At 45.6% G+C, this 17,148-nt stretch overlaps 1 protein-coding gene across 7 annotated transcripts in view; it reads right to left on the bottom strand.

Moving 5' to 3' along the window:
- The window catches only part of LOC122687615 (amyloid beta precursor protein), a 288,333-nt gene extending 283,698 nt beyond the window's left edge, over nucleotides 1-4,635 (bottom strand). For 4 of the 7 annotated variants that reach the window (XM_043893224.1, XM_043893225.1, XM_043893226.1 and 1 more), the window contains exon 1: nucleotides 4,418-4,635. In XM_043893224.1, coding sequence (XP_043749159.1) covers nucleotides 4,418-4,474 — 57 coding nt within the window. In that variant the 5' untranslated portion in view covers nucleotides 4,475-4,635. The remainder of the gene's footprint in view (nucleotides 1-4,417) is intronic. The other 3 variants (XM_043893221.1, XM_043893222.1, XM_043893223.1) reach the window with 1 other exon arrangement.
- Nucleotides 4,636-17,148: the final 12,513 nt, after the last annotated feature.

Below are 17,148 nucleotides of genomic sequence, written 5' to 3'. Positions count from 1 at the left end.
AAAACAATCAGAAAACGAAAGAAACATTTTATTTTCCCCATGTTCCTTGCTGCTACCCTGTGGATCAGATTTTTCATTGGGTACCCACTTCTTCAGTCAAGGTTCTAATGAAGATGCTGCATCAGAGCCCATGGCCCCTCAATCCTTATTTGCAATTCCCTATTCCTCTCCTGGGCCTCCATGGTGGCTCAGGGGTAAACAATCTTCCATGCCAAGGCAGGAGACCTGGGTTCGATCCCTGGGTCAGGAAGATCCCAGGGAGAAGGAGATGGCAACCCACTGCAGTACTCTTGCCTGGGAAATCCCCCAGACAGAGAAGCCTGGTGTGCTACAGTCCACGGGGGGACAAAGAGTCGGACACGATTTAGCATCTAAGCAGACACTCCTCTCCAGAGTGTATCCTACACCTTTGCCATCCGTCTCACCATCTGTCACAGTTCATGAGCACACATGTAGGATGATTTGTTTACCCTCTGTCTTCCCCACTAGACTGGAAGCTTCCTGAAGCAAGTGACGGTTTTTGTTCACCACGCTATCTTCAGAGCTACAGACCAGAGCTTGGCCCCAAGAGACTCAACTTAAAATGGCCCCAATGAATAAATAGGGACACAAGGAAAATCAAATCCCACACTGGCTCTGCCCACATCCTCAGGGGTATGTGTTCGCGAAAGAGGTATGTAAACAGATACTATAAATGCAAAGACTTAACCTCCCTTCCCCAAACCTAAGATACAAATCTGGCTGGAAAGGAATCATCAGGAAATTCTCGAGAATTATCTCATCCCATGGTTCCCTTATTCCTTATATACAGATGTTTATACTGTTAATACTTTTACTCAGTATACCACTTAATCAGTACTTTCCTCTTGGTACTTAACATTTTCTGTTTTCTTTTATAATCATGTGCCTGTCTTATTTACTCTACAAACTTCCTGGGAACAGGAGACTACGGTATGCAAGTCAAAGTAAACCTTACATCCTAGAGCTTTATTTATAAAGTACATGTATAAGGTTTACCTTTGCATTTGTAACTGATACAACTAGGCAGAGATTAGAGAAGTATATTAATAGAAGATGCTTTCTAAGTCTCTTAAAGTAATACATATCCCCACCTAGATCAAATGTGTAGAAAGAGACTGTAGATTTCTATTGAATTTTACCATACTCTTCAACAGCCACAGGAAAGGTACATAATAGCTCTGCTTATTTCAAGAATCGCTGACAGCTTCATCTTCATACAAATATCTGCATAGAAGTCTCTAGTACACCATAAACAGTAACATAAAACAGAGACCCTCTAGCAAAAGGGAGAAAGCCTTTTTCATGAGGATTACCTCTACATTTTTCTCTTTTTTCTTTTCCATATTGTTTATTGCAAGGTATTGAACATAATTCCCTGTGCTACACAGTAGGACCTGTTATTATCCATCCTACATATAATAGGTTGCATCTGCCGGTCCCAGCCTCCCAGTCCAGCCCCCTCCCTCCCTTTACCCTTTTTGCAATCACAAGTCTGTTCTCTACCTGAGTCTGTTGTGTTTTCCTTCAAATCAGTAGTCAATGAACCACAACCTTTCTTTTCAATCATTCCTAATTTAACCTTGTCACCTATTTAGTTGTATGTTTTTTTTTTATTTCACCAGTCAGAACCAGGGATCATTATTCTGTCTGGAGTACTTCTCTGCAGTACTAAGGGCCTCCCAGGTGCCCATCAGGCACCTCTGCTCAACAGGGTGGCAGGACAGCTGCTGGGGTGCCCTATGGTTACCATGGCTTCCCAGTGGTCAGCCAGAAGCGGTGACTCCTTACAGCTCACCATCACATCTGAGCTTCATGATCGTGAGCCCAGGCATCCACCATTAGGGCTGTTCTGACCAGTGTGAGTAGGTATCCATAATCTTTGAATTAGCACCACAATCAAAGCAGATACTTGTGAATTAGGTTAAATCCCACAATACTGGAAAATAAAATTTAAGAGGAAGCAAGTTTAAATAAATGTCAGGGCCTTTTTAACTCATACTCTGTCACTGTACCAGGGAAAATCATCAGCTCGGGTAATGATGCTTTTCCCAGAGGCCAAGCCCCCCATGATCATTGCCCTTATTCACTTCTTGTCTCAAGTCATCTGCAGCAGACCTATTTTCTAAGCCCTACAAAAGACAGTTAGGTCATAATTAACATCTTTTCAGTGGACAGTGAGTTAGCTGCATAAATCCCCTCAAACATCATCAGAGTTAACTGCCTACCTTTCCATTAAGGCTTTGCAAAATGAATTAACATGCATCTCACCTCCACCCTTTGAAGGAAGTGACAGTAACCAGTGAAAATGTCCAAAAAGATGGGAGCAAAAACTGCAGTCAAACAGGCTGAAAAAGGAATCTGTATCATATTTGCCTCCTTTCACACAGAAAAAAATACTGCTCAGAAAACTTAAACATCTATTTTTTGACAAAAGCTTCAACTATAAAGGCTTTTACTTACTTAATTTGTGTCTTTCAACGTGTAATAAGACAATGAGAAAACTAAAATAACTGTAGGAGTAGATTTTAAGTACTGGGAAAAGCCTAGCTCCCTTAATTAAATGCATTTTTTAAAACAGAAAAACCAAATTCTTCAACTCTTAAAACTATCTGCCTTAACGAGCCCTGAGGTGATTCTTGAGCCACTCGTAGGTAAAAGAGGAAAAAGTTCAGTGACCTTGTAAATTAGGGACTAAAACGCTGTCATGGTGTGACAGTCAATACAGTCTCAGTGAAATTACAGGAAAATATTTGTCCAGAAATTGTTTTTTTGGGAAAATTACCACGAGGAAGGGGAAAAGGCGGGGGTAAAAACTGGGAAGGGAGGTGACGAATGGTAAAATACCGAATGGGAACCCGAACGATGCAAAATTACGACCTTTTCTGCCCCAGGTGTCAAGCAAACAACTTCCAAGCATCTTCAGATAAAAAGGAAAACGGTGATTTGGCACAGGCGTCAGCTGAATGTCGGAGAGTTGGATGAATGGGGCAGACTGGTTATATACACCTAGTGGTGGGTGGATTTCCCAGGCTGCAGCCTCCACAGCTTTCCTCTGCTGCACTGCAGAGGCGCCATCTTCTCCGTCTTAATCTTCGCTCAATTTCCAGCCTTTTATCTGCACCCTAAAAAATAAAATGACCCCGAGGACCCTCCCCAGCAGCCCGCGCCCCCCGGGGGGAGGTAAATCACAGTGCCCGGCGCTGCCAGGGAAGTGGCCGCGCCTCGATCCGACAAACGCCTCGTTTGATGCACAGGAGGGGAGAACTCACGCAGCCCCGCCACCCGCCCCTGCCCTTTCCAGACGCACGCCGCACTCTCCGCGTATTTTTCCCCCAAGGACTTTGCAACCGAGAAAAGAATGAGCCAGCCTCGGAGGTGATGGGGGGTAGGAGGGGAAGAGGAGGGCTCCCGAGGCGCCGCCAGCGCGTCCCCAGCAGCGCCCCAGCCCCCTCCGGGACAGCCGCGCAGCGCGGGGAAGGGAGTCAGGCGGGACGCTCGGTGGCGCCCAGACCACCGCGCCCCGGGGCTGGCGAGGGCGGGGTGTCGCGGCTTTTGTTCCCGGGGACCTTCTCCCTCTCCGGGTGAATCCGAGGGTGCGCGCGAACGCCCTGGATGTCTAGGCTTGGGGAAGGTGCGAGGTGGCTGTGGGTCTCCGACCCCTCCCTTCTCTCGCAACTTAACACAAAAGGGAGACGCCGAGAGACACAAAGTTTGCCCGCGGAGGGCGGTGCGCGACCCTCCTTGGGGTCGCCCTTGGGGCCTCCGCGAAGAGGGAGGAGGAAGAGGTCTGGAGAGGAAGGGGTGGTGGGGATGCGAAAGGAAGGTGAAAGCGGGCGGAAAAGGCCAAGGGACGCGAGGGGGTGGGGTGGGGGGTGCCCAGCTTCCCCGAGCCGTCCCGACTCCTCCTCCCCGGGGCCCGAGAGAAAGGAAAGGGCAGCGATTAAGAGCTGGGGACAGAATACAGGGACTCTTGCGTTTTCGGTTTTCCCCACGTGTTCTCTCGCCCCCCACCGCCCCATCGCCCATCTGAATGCAGTCTCTAGCCTCCCCCGGCCCCCGGTCCCCGGCCCCGAGCAAAGGACTGAATCAGGATCTGAGCCTAAGAGAGCCTCCTCCTCGACTCGCGCCCCGCCACACTGGCGCGGACCCCGGGGCCCGACGCCTCGCCGGATCCCTCTGCGCCGGCCGGAGCGCGCGTCCCCGGGGCAGGGCTGGGGCGGAGGCGGAGATGCGCAGGGCGCCCGCAAGCGGGGGCGTAGGGCACAGAGCCGAGAGAGGGGGTCCCTCGATCGCTCCCCCCGCCAATCGCCCCGCTTCTCTGGATGAAAGAGGGAGCCGGTCCCCTCCATCCTCCAACCCCCTCCACCGTCACCCCATTCCGAGGCGCGGCACTCACCTCCAGCGCCCGAGCCGTCCAGGCGGCCAGCAGGACCAGTGCCAAGGCGCGCAGCATCGCGACCCTGCGCGGGGCACCGAGCGAGCTGCCGTGCGAGGAGGAGCCGCCGCGCCCTTGCTCTGCCGGTGTCGCCGCCGCCGCCGTCTCCGGTGGCCCCGCGCTCTGCTGCTCCGGGTGCTTGCTCTCCTACCGCTGCCGAGGAAACTGACGGAGCGGCGGCGCGGCGGCGGGGCTCGGAGCCCGGCGAGTCAGCTGATCCGGCCCACCCCGCTCGGCACCCGAGAGAGACCCCTAGCGGAGCCGCCGGGGAGCTGCGCCCGCTCGGCCGGGAGGGGCCCGCGCCCCTCGAGGCGCCCACAGGTGCGGCTTCCCCGCGCGCGCCTTCCCGGGCCGCGACCGCCCGGGCCCCCAAGCAGTACAAGGGAGAAAGCTGGGGCCGGGCAAGGGGAGTCCTAGGACGTCTGGGTTCCAGAAAAGTCGAGGGCGCTCCCCGCTCCTACCCGCGAGCTTGACTCATCGGACCCTGCAGGCCTCTCGGGGGTGTCGTAGAAAGGACTGCTGTTGGGTGCGTTTTAATCCACATTTCGAATTTTTTTTTTTTTTTTTGGTCTGTCTCGGTTTGGAGAGGTCGGGGCGGCGTTTCTGCAAGAGAACGCGACAAGCTTAAAGGAAATAGGATTTCTTTGCTTGTTAGGAGAGCAAAAGCCTCCCCCCACCACCACCCCACCGCGCCCCGCCCCAGTCAAATGCAGCCACGAGGAACCTGGAATTTCTATCTTTAGACCGAACCGAAGGAGAAAGGCGCCGGACCTGGAGAAGAAGCGGCGACCTATTTAGTTCTCCTTGAGAGAAGATTTTGTTTAAAAAAAAAAAAAATTTGTTTTGGTTTGAGAAAGGGAAGACCATATGGGTGGTGGTGGTGGTGTTTTTTAATCAGGCAGGGATGTAATATCATCTGAGATGCGGTGAAGTGAAAGTTAAGAGGGGAAGGGTCTGGAAAGATGACTCCCGTTCGACCCCAATAGCTCAAGCTCTGTCCTTGTTCTTGCTTGTGTCTGTCCTAAATCACAGAAATGAACCTTCTGGGAAGCCACTTTCTCCTCGATTAAACACCAACCATCCAGTGTCGGGTGAACCTAGTGTCCAGTGTCCGGTGAACCTAGGATGGTCTAGAACTGCCCAAACGTATCCCCTGCTCTTGACCTAAAGGGGCCGCAGTCACCAAGGCAGGGTCCCCAGACGGCCTGGGGGAAGGGAAAGAAGCCACGGAGTCAGAGGTGGGATCTTAGCTCCGCCAGAGGCTGCCTGATTCCTTCCGGAGGAGTCTGTGTTTCTTTGCCGGCTGCCTTAGCTGTAGTCGTCTGTCTTCAGCCCCCTAGGCATTCAAGCCTGACTCGTGGATTACTTTCTCCCGTGAATGACCTTTGAAGGTCCTCCACAAATAATGACAAATAATTCGTTGCCTCGAATTGTTTACCTTTGTTGTTATCGTTGAGTTGCGCAGTCACTTCCACTCTTTGCGACCCCAGGGTCTGTGACCCACCAGGCTCCTCCCGCAGTGGGATTTCCCAGGCAAGAATACTGGAGTGGGGTGCTATTTCCTTCTCCAGGGGATCTTCCCAACCCAGGGACTGAATCCGTGAATTGTTTACCACTGAGCCATCAGGGAAGTCCATTTGTTGACAAGCTTTATGTCGTTTCCTCTCCATGGAAGCCCATGAGGCCCTTACTGTTATTCTCCCCATTTATAAATGAGGACTCTGAAGACCTTCTAAATCTGACAGCAAGTAAGTGACAAGTAGTTGGGACTGCAGGGGAAAAAAAGCCCCAGTCGCAGCAAAAACATGTTCTTCCAGACATGTTGACCCACCACTACAGTTCTGTCTGTCCTAGGTTTATATTAGCAACTAAGGGCATCTGCATGCAAATAGGAGTATGACTTAAAGATGGGGAGGGAGCCGGGCCAGCTACAGAATTTACAGGGTCCAGCACAAAACTAAACAGAGGGACCCTTTGTTCCCAAGTTAAGAATTTTAAGATGGTAACAGCAGAACGTTAACCACGCATGGTGCCCTGAGCATGGGGCCATGTATGACACACCAGACTGAATGTCCCTGGAGCTAGCCCTGGCAGGGAGGAAGCGTTTAAGAGTTAAGGGACTTTTATTGAGCACAAAACTAAAAAATTGAGGTTATAATGAGTTGAGGTTATAATCTCTGAAAATACAAGTCCTTTGGTGTGGCATATTCCCTTCCCACTGTTGAGATGCACCTCACTCACCTATCCCTGGAAAAGATCTTCCCCGAGGAAAGATGATTAGCTGCTGACTGTGTCAGAATGATGGTCATTCTTCACTCTGTTTCCTGCTTCATCACCACTCAGAGATCCTGTTGGTTTTGCTTTTCAGCCAGTGTCTCTGTTCTGCGTTTAATGCCATTTCCTGCCCCGAGGTTATCTTCAGGATCCTCTGAGGAGTAAATACCAGAATTTCTCTCCTTAGAACTGTAAACACTGGGAAAGGGACTAGCCACCCATTGGCTTCGATCTCCACGTTTCCAGGCTAGACCCAAAGGCCCCAGCTTAGGAGACATTGACTAGCTCTTCAGACAATGCATCTGTCGTTGGACTGCTCTGGTTACTCGAAAAGTCTTAACACCACTTAAAGCCCACATCCTTTTCCTTTAACCTGCCACTCAGATGTCCCTCTTGCACTTCTGTGACCAAGCCACGCCAGTCTTTTCCACACCACAGACCTCCACATCAATAAAACCAGCAGTTTTCATGTTACTCCAGGGTCCTGTCTTCACAAAGTAACACAGCCGCTCCCTCCACCAGCTGTGCCAATGGCACGGTGGCCCCTGTTTCTGGTTCCTTCCACACTCCTCTGACTGTGGCTTGTCTTGTATCTTTTCAAAGGGCTCCAGGGCTGCTGCGGTCACTGCAATGTGAAGGAGTCCGTTGCCCGCCTCAGTCTGCAGGTGAGTGTTGGATTGCATTGGGTGGACTCGAATTGGTCACATTTGCTACCAAACCTCCCATCTGTTTTAGGCATACTGCTGCTGAGTCGCATCCCTGTCACCTTATGTTTAGGGTGTTATCTGTGCCCTGCAAATATCACCGAAAACAATCTTTTTTTTTTTTTTTTTAATTGGGGTATGTGCGTGTGTTAGTTGCTCAGTCATGTCTGCCTCTTTGCAACTCCGTACACTATCGCTCGCCAGCATCCTCTGTCCATGGAATTCTCCAGGAAGAATACTGGAGTGGATTTTCCCAACCCAGGAATTGAACCCAGGTCTCCTGTATTGCAGGCAGAGTCTTTACCATCTGACCCTCCAAGGAAGCCCTTATTGGGGTATAGTTGATTTGTAATATAAGTTGCAGTTGTGCAGTATGATATTCACAGTTTGTAAAGGTTATACTCCATTTATAGGCATTGTAAAATATTGGCCATATTCCTGTGTTGTACAGTATACACCTGTAGCTCATTTATTTTATATATAATACTTTGTACGTCTTAACCCCCTACCCGGGTCTTGCCCTTCCTCTCTTCCCTGTCCCTACTGGGTAACCGCTAGTTTGTTCTCTTTAGCCACGAATCTGTTTCTTTTTTGTTACATTCACTAGTTTGTTTTATTTTTTCCATTCCACATATGAGTGATATCATGCAGTATTTGCCTTTCTCTGTCTGATTTATTTCACTTAGCGTGATACCCTTCAAGTTCATTCATGTTGTTGCAAATGACGAAGTTTCCTTCTTTCCTGTGGCTAAGTGTGTGAGTGAGTGTGTGTGTGTGTGTGTGTGTGTGTACCCCATCATCCATTCACATATTGCTGGACACTTAGGTGGCTTCCATTATCTTGTCTATTGTAAATAATGCTTGTAATGCTTCCGTGAACATCGGCGGGGGGGTGTCTTTTTGAATTAGTATTTTCACTTTTTGGGTATATACTCAACGGTGCAATTGCTGGGTCAGATAGTACTTCTATTTTTAGTTTTTTGAGAAACCTCCGTCTGTTTTCCACAGTGGCTGCACCCGTTTACATTCCCACCAACAGTGTACTGAGTGCCTTTTTCCCTGTATCCTTACCAACACTTGGTATTTGTGTTCTTTTTGATTTGTGTTGTTCTTTCTTGCTTTAGCTGTTCTGAAAGGTATGAGGTAATATCTCATTGTGGTTTTAAATTGCATTTCTCTAATGACTAATGATGTCTAGCATCTTTTCTTGTGAGTTTTAGCCATCTGTATGTCTTCTTTGGAAAAATGTCTATTCAGGTCTTCTGCTCATGTTTTAATCAGATTTTTTTTATATATGGAGTAGTATGAACCATTTATACATTTTAAATATTAAGCCCTTATCAGTCATATCATTTGCAAATACTTTCTCCCATTCTGTGGGCTGTCTTTTTGTTTTGTCAATGATTTCCTTTGCTGTGCAAAAGCTTTTAAGTTTAATTAGATCACATTTGTTTATTTCTGCTTTTATTTCCTTTGCTTTAGGAGACAGATCCAAAAAGATACATGGCTACAAGTTATGTCAAAGTGTTTTGCCTGTGTTTTCTTCTAGGAGTTTTATGATTTCCTTCAAAAGCAGTGGTAGTCTGAGCCAGAAGGTGGGGGCTGTATTTGTTGGCTAGGGTTACCATAACAAAGTATCACAGTCTGGGCAGCTTAAACAGCAGCGGTTTATTTTCTCACTGTTCTGGAAGCTCGAAGTCCATGATCAAGGTGTTCATGAGGCTGATTTTCTCTGGGGCCTCTCTCCGCCTGTAGATGGGCGCCTTCTCCCTCTGCCTTCCCATGGTCTTCTCTGCGTGTCTGTGTGCTAATTCTCTCTTCTAAAGACACAGGTTGTATTAGATGAGAGGCCACCCTGAAGACCTCATTTTAACTTAATTACCTCTTTAAAGACCCTATCTCTGGAGCTTCCCCGGTGGTCAAGACTCTGAACTGCCAAGGCAGAGGACTAGGGGTCCGTCACTTCGTTGGAGAAGTAAGATTCCACTTGCCGTACAGCATGGCCAAAAGATTTTTAAAAAAGACCCTGCCTCCAGTTATAGTCAAATTCTGAGTTACTGGAGGTTAAGACTTCAACATGGGAATTTGGAACAGGGGGATGGGGACACAATTCATTCTAGAACAGGTGATCATTTAGAACAGCTAGGACTTGCTGTATATCCTGCCACTGTTCTTCGACATTTAGTACCAGTGATCAGTGGTTCATCTGCTCTTTTCAATGGGAAGATCATTCAGCTCAATAGAAAGAAATTGAGGAATTCTACTTTCCTTCCATAGTTCCTTGACGTTGCATCATGATCCCAGCAGCTAGCTTATCCAAGCAACCAGCTTAACCAAGATCATCTGGTTCTGCAAGTAAATTTAATGTTCTTTTACATTTCTTCTTTGATCATTTTTAGCAAAGCTTAAGCTTATATTGACATTTAAAATCTGTATTAGTTTGTTAGAGCTGCCATAACAAAACACCACAGACTGGGTGGCTTCAGCAACATAAATTTGTTTTCTCAGTTCCAAGAGGTACAAGTCCAAAATCGGGGTGCTCTCAGCGCTGGATTCCTCTGAGGCCTCTGTCCTTGGCTTACTGATGGCCACTCTTGCTGTGTCCCCACTGGGTCTTTCCTCTGTGAATGCACACCCTTGGCTTCTCTTTCTACATGTCCTAATCTTCTCATCTTATAAGGACCCTGCTCAGATTGGATTAGGGTCCACTCTAATGACCTGATTTTAACTTAAGCACCCCTTTGAGACCCCCTATCCCTCATGTAGTCATATTCTAAGGTCCCGGGAACTAGGCTGCAGCATATGAATTTGGGGGGAATACACTTCAGTCCATGTCAGAACCCCTAAAACTACCCTCACATTTAAGCTGCTGCTGCTGCTGCTGCTGCTAAGTCGCTTCAGTCGTGTCCGACTCTGTGCGACCCCGTAGACGGCAGCCCACCAGGCTCCTCTGTCCCTGGGATCCTCCAGGCAAGAACACTGGAGTGGGTTGCCATTGCCTTCTCCGCACATTTAAGCTACTCTGCTATTTATTCTTGAGGGTAGATACTTGCCACCTTTTATTCACGTCCTTTTGAAACCAGCCTGCTTCCTATGTACCCAGAGTGGTTTCTTTGACTGCCTGTCAATTGAATACTCAGATGTCTTGCTTACTCCAGATTTCTAATAGTGTTGTAAATTATGGTACCTTCTGTAGAGGTGCTGGCGGGCTGAGTATTAGCTGTTATGACAGATACTGTGACGTATCTGAGAGTGTCACATGCTTCTCAACCCATCTTCCTTTCTAGAAATTCATGCTGATTCCTCTTTGTGGACCAGAAGTCGATCTTGAGTTGCGTGTTTCTCTCATCTCTTTTTGCCTTCTCTAAGACAGAGGACTGGAGAAGGAAATGGCAACCCACCCCAGTATTCTTGCCTGGAGAATCCCAGGGACAGAGGAGCCTGGTGGGCTGCCGTCTGTGGGGTTGCACAGAGTCGGACGTGACTGAAACGACTTAGCAGCAGCAGCAGCAAGACAGAAGGCATTATATATTTCTTCATCTCCACTTCAGCCTTCAGTATCTACAGAAGTCTACACTGTACATAGCATTCAAGTTTTCACAACAAAATTCTTTCTGTCAAGAATGGATGCAGTTTTCCACATCATAGGATTCTTTTTTTCTTTCTTGTTAATGAGCAGCCATAAAGAAAATTTTAAATGAATAATTAACCTTAACATGCCTGAATTTAACTGCACGTAGCTAACAGTTCTTCGTGTATATATAGAGTTTGCAACGTTTTATTTGCCCTGTTTCTTAGGTTACTGCTTCATTCACGGATCTTAATTTCACTAGTGCATCTTCAGAGTTCATATATCTTCAACCAATATGATACTTTAAAAACTAGTCCTCTGCAGTTACTACACAAAGCTACTTCAGAGACAGCCTTCAGCTTCAGATAAGAGATAGTTTACAAATAAACTTAGTGTATTTCAGGAATAATTCTATGCGACAATAATATTAATGTTAAATGTTTAACCGGAGAACACTGCTGGCAGCTGGTTTACCTACTTGTTTAAAGAATGATGGTAATTCTAAGACTGCCACAAGGACTCAGTTAAAAGAATATTCCTATATTTTATGGAATAACAAGAGTGGAGAAAAAAAGAGGCCATACATGCCAACCACAGAGGTAAGAAGTGAGAAAAATCGATCCAGTAGCCAGAAGATTTAATGGAGACCATATGGGCATTACATGGGTTTGCTTCTTTAGAGGACTTGGGTAATAGGGCGGCAACATGCTTTGATCGTAAAGGACTCAGACTTTGAGAAAACCCGACGACTTACATCTCACTTTTGGATATAGCTGTGGAACCTACCAGAACCTCCGTTTCTGAAAATTGCTCAGGTGATGTGACAAACGGAAATCGCCCAGCACCGTGCATAGTTTGCAACAGAAACCAGTTCTCTTTTCTTGTGAGAACAGGAGTTCGCAATAACTGTCACCTGGGTGACCAGGATAATAATATCCTTGGATTAATCTTGCATTAATCTTCCCAGGGGCTGCCAGTGATCACAGTGACGTTTAACCCAGAGTAAGTTAGGTGGGTCCCTGAGTAATGTGTTGCTAATAAAAGTTCCAGATTTGCAAGTGGTTTACTTTTTTTGACCCCAAAATGAGAGCACACTCAAGGTTACTATTTTATCAGACTGCTCATTTGTATCCCAATGATGTAGAATTGGGCAATATGCCAAGAATTAGGGGAAAACCTCCACCACTCACCAGGGCATGTACCAAGTACATGAAAGGCAGGCATCCTCTGTGCAGAGGGCACAGTGCTTGAAAAGCCTGCTTGCCAGAAGTGCTGACAGGATTGCATGGGGCTGACCACCTGCTGCAGGGTGGAGGACCAATCACATCCCATTCATGTGGTCAAGAAGAGTCTCTCCCCTAAGCTGCTGCCAGAAGTCGCAGCTCTCCCCAGGATTCCCGTGGCCTGGGGCCACAGCCAACACTCAACAGTGAGAACACTGAGCCTGAGGGCTCTTGGGCTCCAAGGCAACCAGGCCTCTTTATCTCCATACATCATGCATTTTCATACTGTTCATGGGGTTCTCAAGGCAAGAATACTGAAGTGGTTTGCCGTTCCCCTCTCCAGTGGAAGAGAATGGCAAAGCTCCAGAAGTTGGTGATGGACAGGAAAGCCTGGCGTGCTGCAGTCCATGGAGTCGCAGAGTTGGACATGACTGAGCGACTGAACTGAACTGACCTCATGCCTAGGGGTTGTCACCCATGGTCTCTTTTTTTTTTTTCCATTTATTTTTATTAGTTGGTGGCTAATTACTTTACAATATTGTAGTGGTTTTTGCCATACATTGACATGCATCAGCCATGGATTTACCATGGTCTCCTTTTTAAAGAGAGAGAAGTTCTTGAGTCTCCCTTGAGTGGATTCAGCTTTCAGAATCCTAGTGAAGCCTGTAGCTAGACAAATGTTACCTACACCTAAAATGACTGGGAAGATTCCAGGCAGATAAACTTTGAGTATTCCTGAACACATTTTGTAAATAAACTATATCCTGAATGACAGAACAAAGGCACAAACCAACAACCAAATAAAGCTTCACAGTTATTTGGTGTACAACTTTTGCCCCTAAGTAACCACCCCAACTTTGCTATAATCTAATTTGGCTGTATCCCTCAATTAATATTTTTTGTCCCATGTGTAATTTATTCCAAAGTAAATGTAACAGTAGGCTCAGGAAGGAGAGGATATATACACACACACATATACATAATTATGGCTGATTTGAGTTGTTGTACAGTAGAACCCAACACAATAATGTAAAGCAATTATCTTCCAATTAAAACATAAAAAAATAAATATAACTCTTAGGAATGAAAGTGTGTAAAATTGGTGTGCGTAGTCGCTTCAGTTGTGTCTGACTCTCAGTGACATGGACTGTAGCCAGCCAGTATCCTCTGTCCATGGGATTCACCAGGCAATTGGATCAATCGAAAGTTTTTACACTTCCACTGTGGGCAGAGTGATAAACTGATACATTCACTCCCCATAAAGAGCTTATGTTTATGTGAGAAAAGTATCTGCAGGAATAAAAGCCATAGTGAATGGTGATTATAGTTAACAATACTGTGGTGTATATTTGAAAGTTGCTACCAGAGTAGATCTTAAAAAATTGTCATCACAAGAGAAAAAAATTGTGTAACTGCAGTGGTGAAGGATATTGACTAAACTTACTGTGATGACTGGGCTTCCCTGGTGGTTCAGTCGGTAAAGAATCTGCCTGTAATGAAGGAGATGCAGGTTCGATCCCTGGGTTGGGAAGATCCCCTGGATGAGGGCATGGCAACCCACTCCAGTATTCTTGCCTGGAGAATCCCCGTGGACAGAGGAGCCGGGCTCGCAAAGAGGTAGGCATTACTGAAGGGAGTGAGCACATATACATTGTGGTGAGCATTTCACAATATATCCATATAGCAAATCATTCTTGTATAGTTAAAACCAGTACCATGCAATGTGTCAATTATCTCAATTAAAACATGTGTAAAAAGGAAGAGTAAAAATGTGCATCAGTAAGTACAACTTGTGAATGTATATGTGAACTCATTAGAGGAAAATTAGAATCATAGACCTGTTTCATGGGAAAGGGTTAATCAGAGACATGAGGAAGAGGTGTTCAAGAAGGAAAATGTTTTAAGGAAGGGTTATGTGAATACATCAAGAGTGTTCTTGGTGGAGCTGATAACTGGGAGTTAGCGGTGGGGGAGATGTGTTAATATTTCAAGAGCTGAGGAACCTTGGTCAGATGAACTGGGGTGGGGGATGGACTGTTCCTCACTACAGGTTTTCTAATCATCTGACATCTTCTAACATTTCTAAACCAAGGTCTGTCAGTAGAGAAGTTGTAGGGAAATTTGCAGGATGAAAAAGTTGGGTTTGGGAATAATAGAAGGGAATTCCAGAGATTCCAGGTATGACTAGAAAAAGTTTGTGAAGACATCATGGGAGGGCACTCTATGACCGCTAAAGTGTCAAGATTGCTGTTGACCAAGCTGGGGGCTTTAGACACAGGATCTCACAGAATACTTACTTGTCTGTGATGTTGGGTGACCCTCCATGTCACAAATGAGGAGGTAAGAGAGGTTAAATCAACTAAAAAAGGATGGCAGAAGGAAGATTTCTACCTGCTTTGTCTTATTGGCACATCATTGATTATGATTTTTTTAATGAGGGGAATAATGAATTCAATTTTTAGTTTTTATTTAGGGGTCAGAAGTACATACAAGAGGAAGTACCTTAAGTGTGACAAAGAAAAATAAGGAAAGGCAAGTGAGACATGAACATTGAAGATGTGACTGATTAATTGATAATTTACCCCCAGCTGGTGAGCTGTTGACAATTCAGGTGAGGTTTTTGGTTTTTTGTTTTGTTTTTTTTTTAAAGAAGATATGCTTTTGTGTTTACTTATAAGAACCAACTAGTCACTTGGAAATTTCCTATTTGTGAGATGAACCTTAGATACCCCTGTGAATACAGTGTGAGAAAGAAGTGAGCTGTACTTCTATCTCGAGATTATTTTCCAGTACAGGAATGCAATGGAATTGTCCTTTTTGGAAAAATGAAGAGTAGGGACTTCTCTGGTGGTACAGTCGTTAAGAATCCACCTGTCAATGCCGGGAACATGGGTTCGATTCCCCAGTCGGGGAAGGTTCCACGTACCATGGTGCAACCAAACCCGCCATCCTCAACTATTAAAGCCAGCTGGGTCTGAAGCCCATGCTCTGCAAAAACAGAAGCCCCCGCAGTGAAAAGCCCATGAGAGTAGGGCCTGCTCATCACAACTAGAGGAAGCTTTCTCACAGCCTTGAAGACCCAGTGCAGCAAGCAACAAATAAACAAATAAAAATTTTGAAGAATGAAGAATTTTGAATTTTTGAAGGAAAAAATAGCATCATCTAGCACAGTTTCCAAACTCTGTACTGTGGAATCCTAGTATAGCAGTGTGTTATCATTTGTTTGTTCATACAGGGAAAGAGTCTGTAATCAAATAAATTTGAGAAATAAGCAGTTAAATAAAATGAAACAAATACCTTTTTCTTTAGAATGTCTGCAGCCCTTTGCAATGCTGCCATGCACTTTGAATTTTAAAGAGGGTAGCTTCTGAATGCTGTTTCTCCCCCTCCCCAGTTTTCGTTTTGTTTGCCACATCGGCTCCTGGTACCAGTGTTGCAGGCAGCAAGCTTTAGGGAGCTCTGCTTTGAAGGCATTTAACAGACTCTCGGATTATTTATTTATTTATTTATTTATACCCTTGCAGAAATGAAGGTTTATAGCGTGCATTTTTGCCAAAGCAGATGGGTTCTTTCCACTGAAAGGTGTTTCCACGCATGACCTTGAAGATAAATGAATAAAGGAAAAAGAGTAAAAATATTAGGTTGACAGACATTTTAAAGTAGGGCATAACAGATGCCATAAAAAGCATTCTGAAAGTTTAAAGTAGGAGTTAAAATGTGTATTATATGGAAGATACCAGGTTAGAGTCTTTGAATATTTATAGTACAAACATGCAAGTATTTGACCAGCTTCTTTCCAGTTTGGGGGAGAAATGGGACAGAATCCAATTCACAGTTGAGACTGACTCCCTTTAAGTTTTCGTATGTGAAAAGCAGGAAGTGTTGCTAAGTTTACAAAGGTAAGCTTCAGGATAAGGCTTGAATTTCCTGTGCTGCCTTTAATGTTTTGGGATAGGGGCCCTTAAGAAGTGGCCAGGACCTGATGTTGATACCTGAAGAGTTCCAGGAAGGAGACTTGAAGGAGACAGCTATTGGATTAATTTTAGGATGCTTTTGCTGACATTTTTCATAAAGTATACATAGAAAGGAGACTTTCCGGTGAGTCAGTGGTAAAAAAATCCACCTGCAATGCAGGAGACACAGGAGACCCAGGTTTGATCCTTGGATGGGGAAGATCCCTTGGAGGAGGAAATGGCAACCCACTCCAGTATTCTTGCTTCGAGAATCCCATGGACAGAGAAGCCTGGCTGGGCTACCATCTATAGGGGTGCAAAAGAGTTGGACACCGCTGAGCAACTGATCATGCATAGAAAGCAAAGGCATAAGGAGATAGAGGACTCTTTAGGTCAAAAAAATAAATCTGAACTTCTGCAATTTTTCTCTTAGTCCTTATTGAAAAATTCATTTACCACTAGTGGTGTCAAGAGGCCCTGTCAGCCTTCATTATTGTACCAAAAAGAAAAATAAGGAAGAGGCTTAGGGAGCCCTGTCAGGAAAGGAATGTTGTCATTTCTGTTTTCCAAGTATCTGTAAAAACAGGTTGTGTTATCTAAACCTCATGGGACCAAGGATCCAGATAAGCACCTTGCTCTGGTGAGTTTGTGAAGCCTGGTAAGAGATACTGATGGAATAGAGAGGGGAACCAGGCAGGCCTGCTTCCTTTCACAGAGGAAGAGGAAAGTGAGATGGAAATAAACGGGGACAATGGTGAAAACACCAATCTTGGTTTCAGATAATTCTAGAACCCAAACAGCTACCCTGGATTAAATCTTGGAGAATATAAAATTCACTACTAATTTTGGGCCTACAGAACAAAAGAGGTCCTACATTTGCTTAAAATCAATTATACCATTTCAATCTCAACCGCTTGGAAGCTACTGGGAATTTAAAACAAAATCAGATTCAATCCACATTGCTTGG

Source organism: Cervus elaphus, chromosome 31 (assembly GCF_910594005.1).
Source record: "Cervus elaphus chromosome 31, mCerEla1.1, whole genome shotgun sequence".
In the NCBI taxonomy this organism is placed as follows: domain Eukaryota; kingdom Metazoa; phylum Chordata; class Mammalia; order Artiodactyla; family Cervidae; genus Cervus; species Cervus elaphus.
This window is presented reverse-complemented; position numbering and strand designations above follow the sequence as displayed.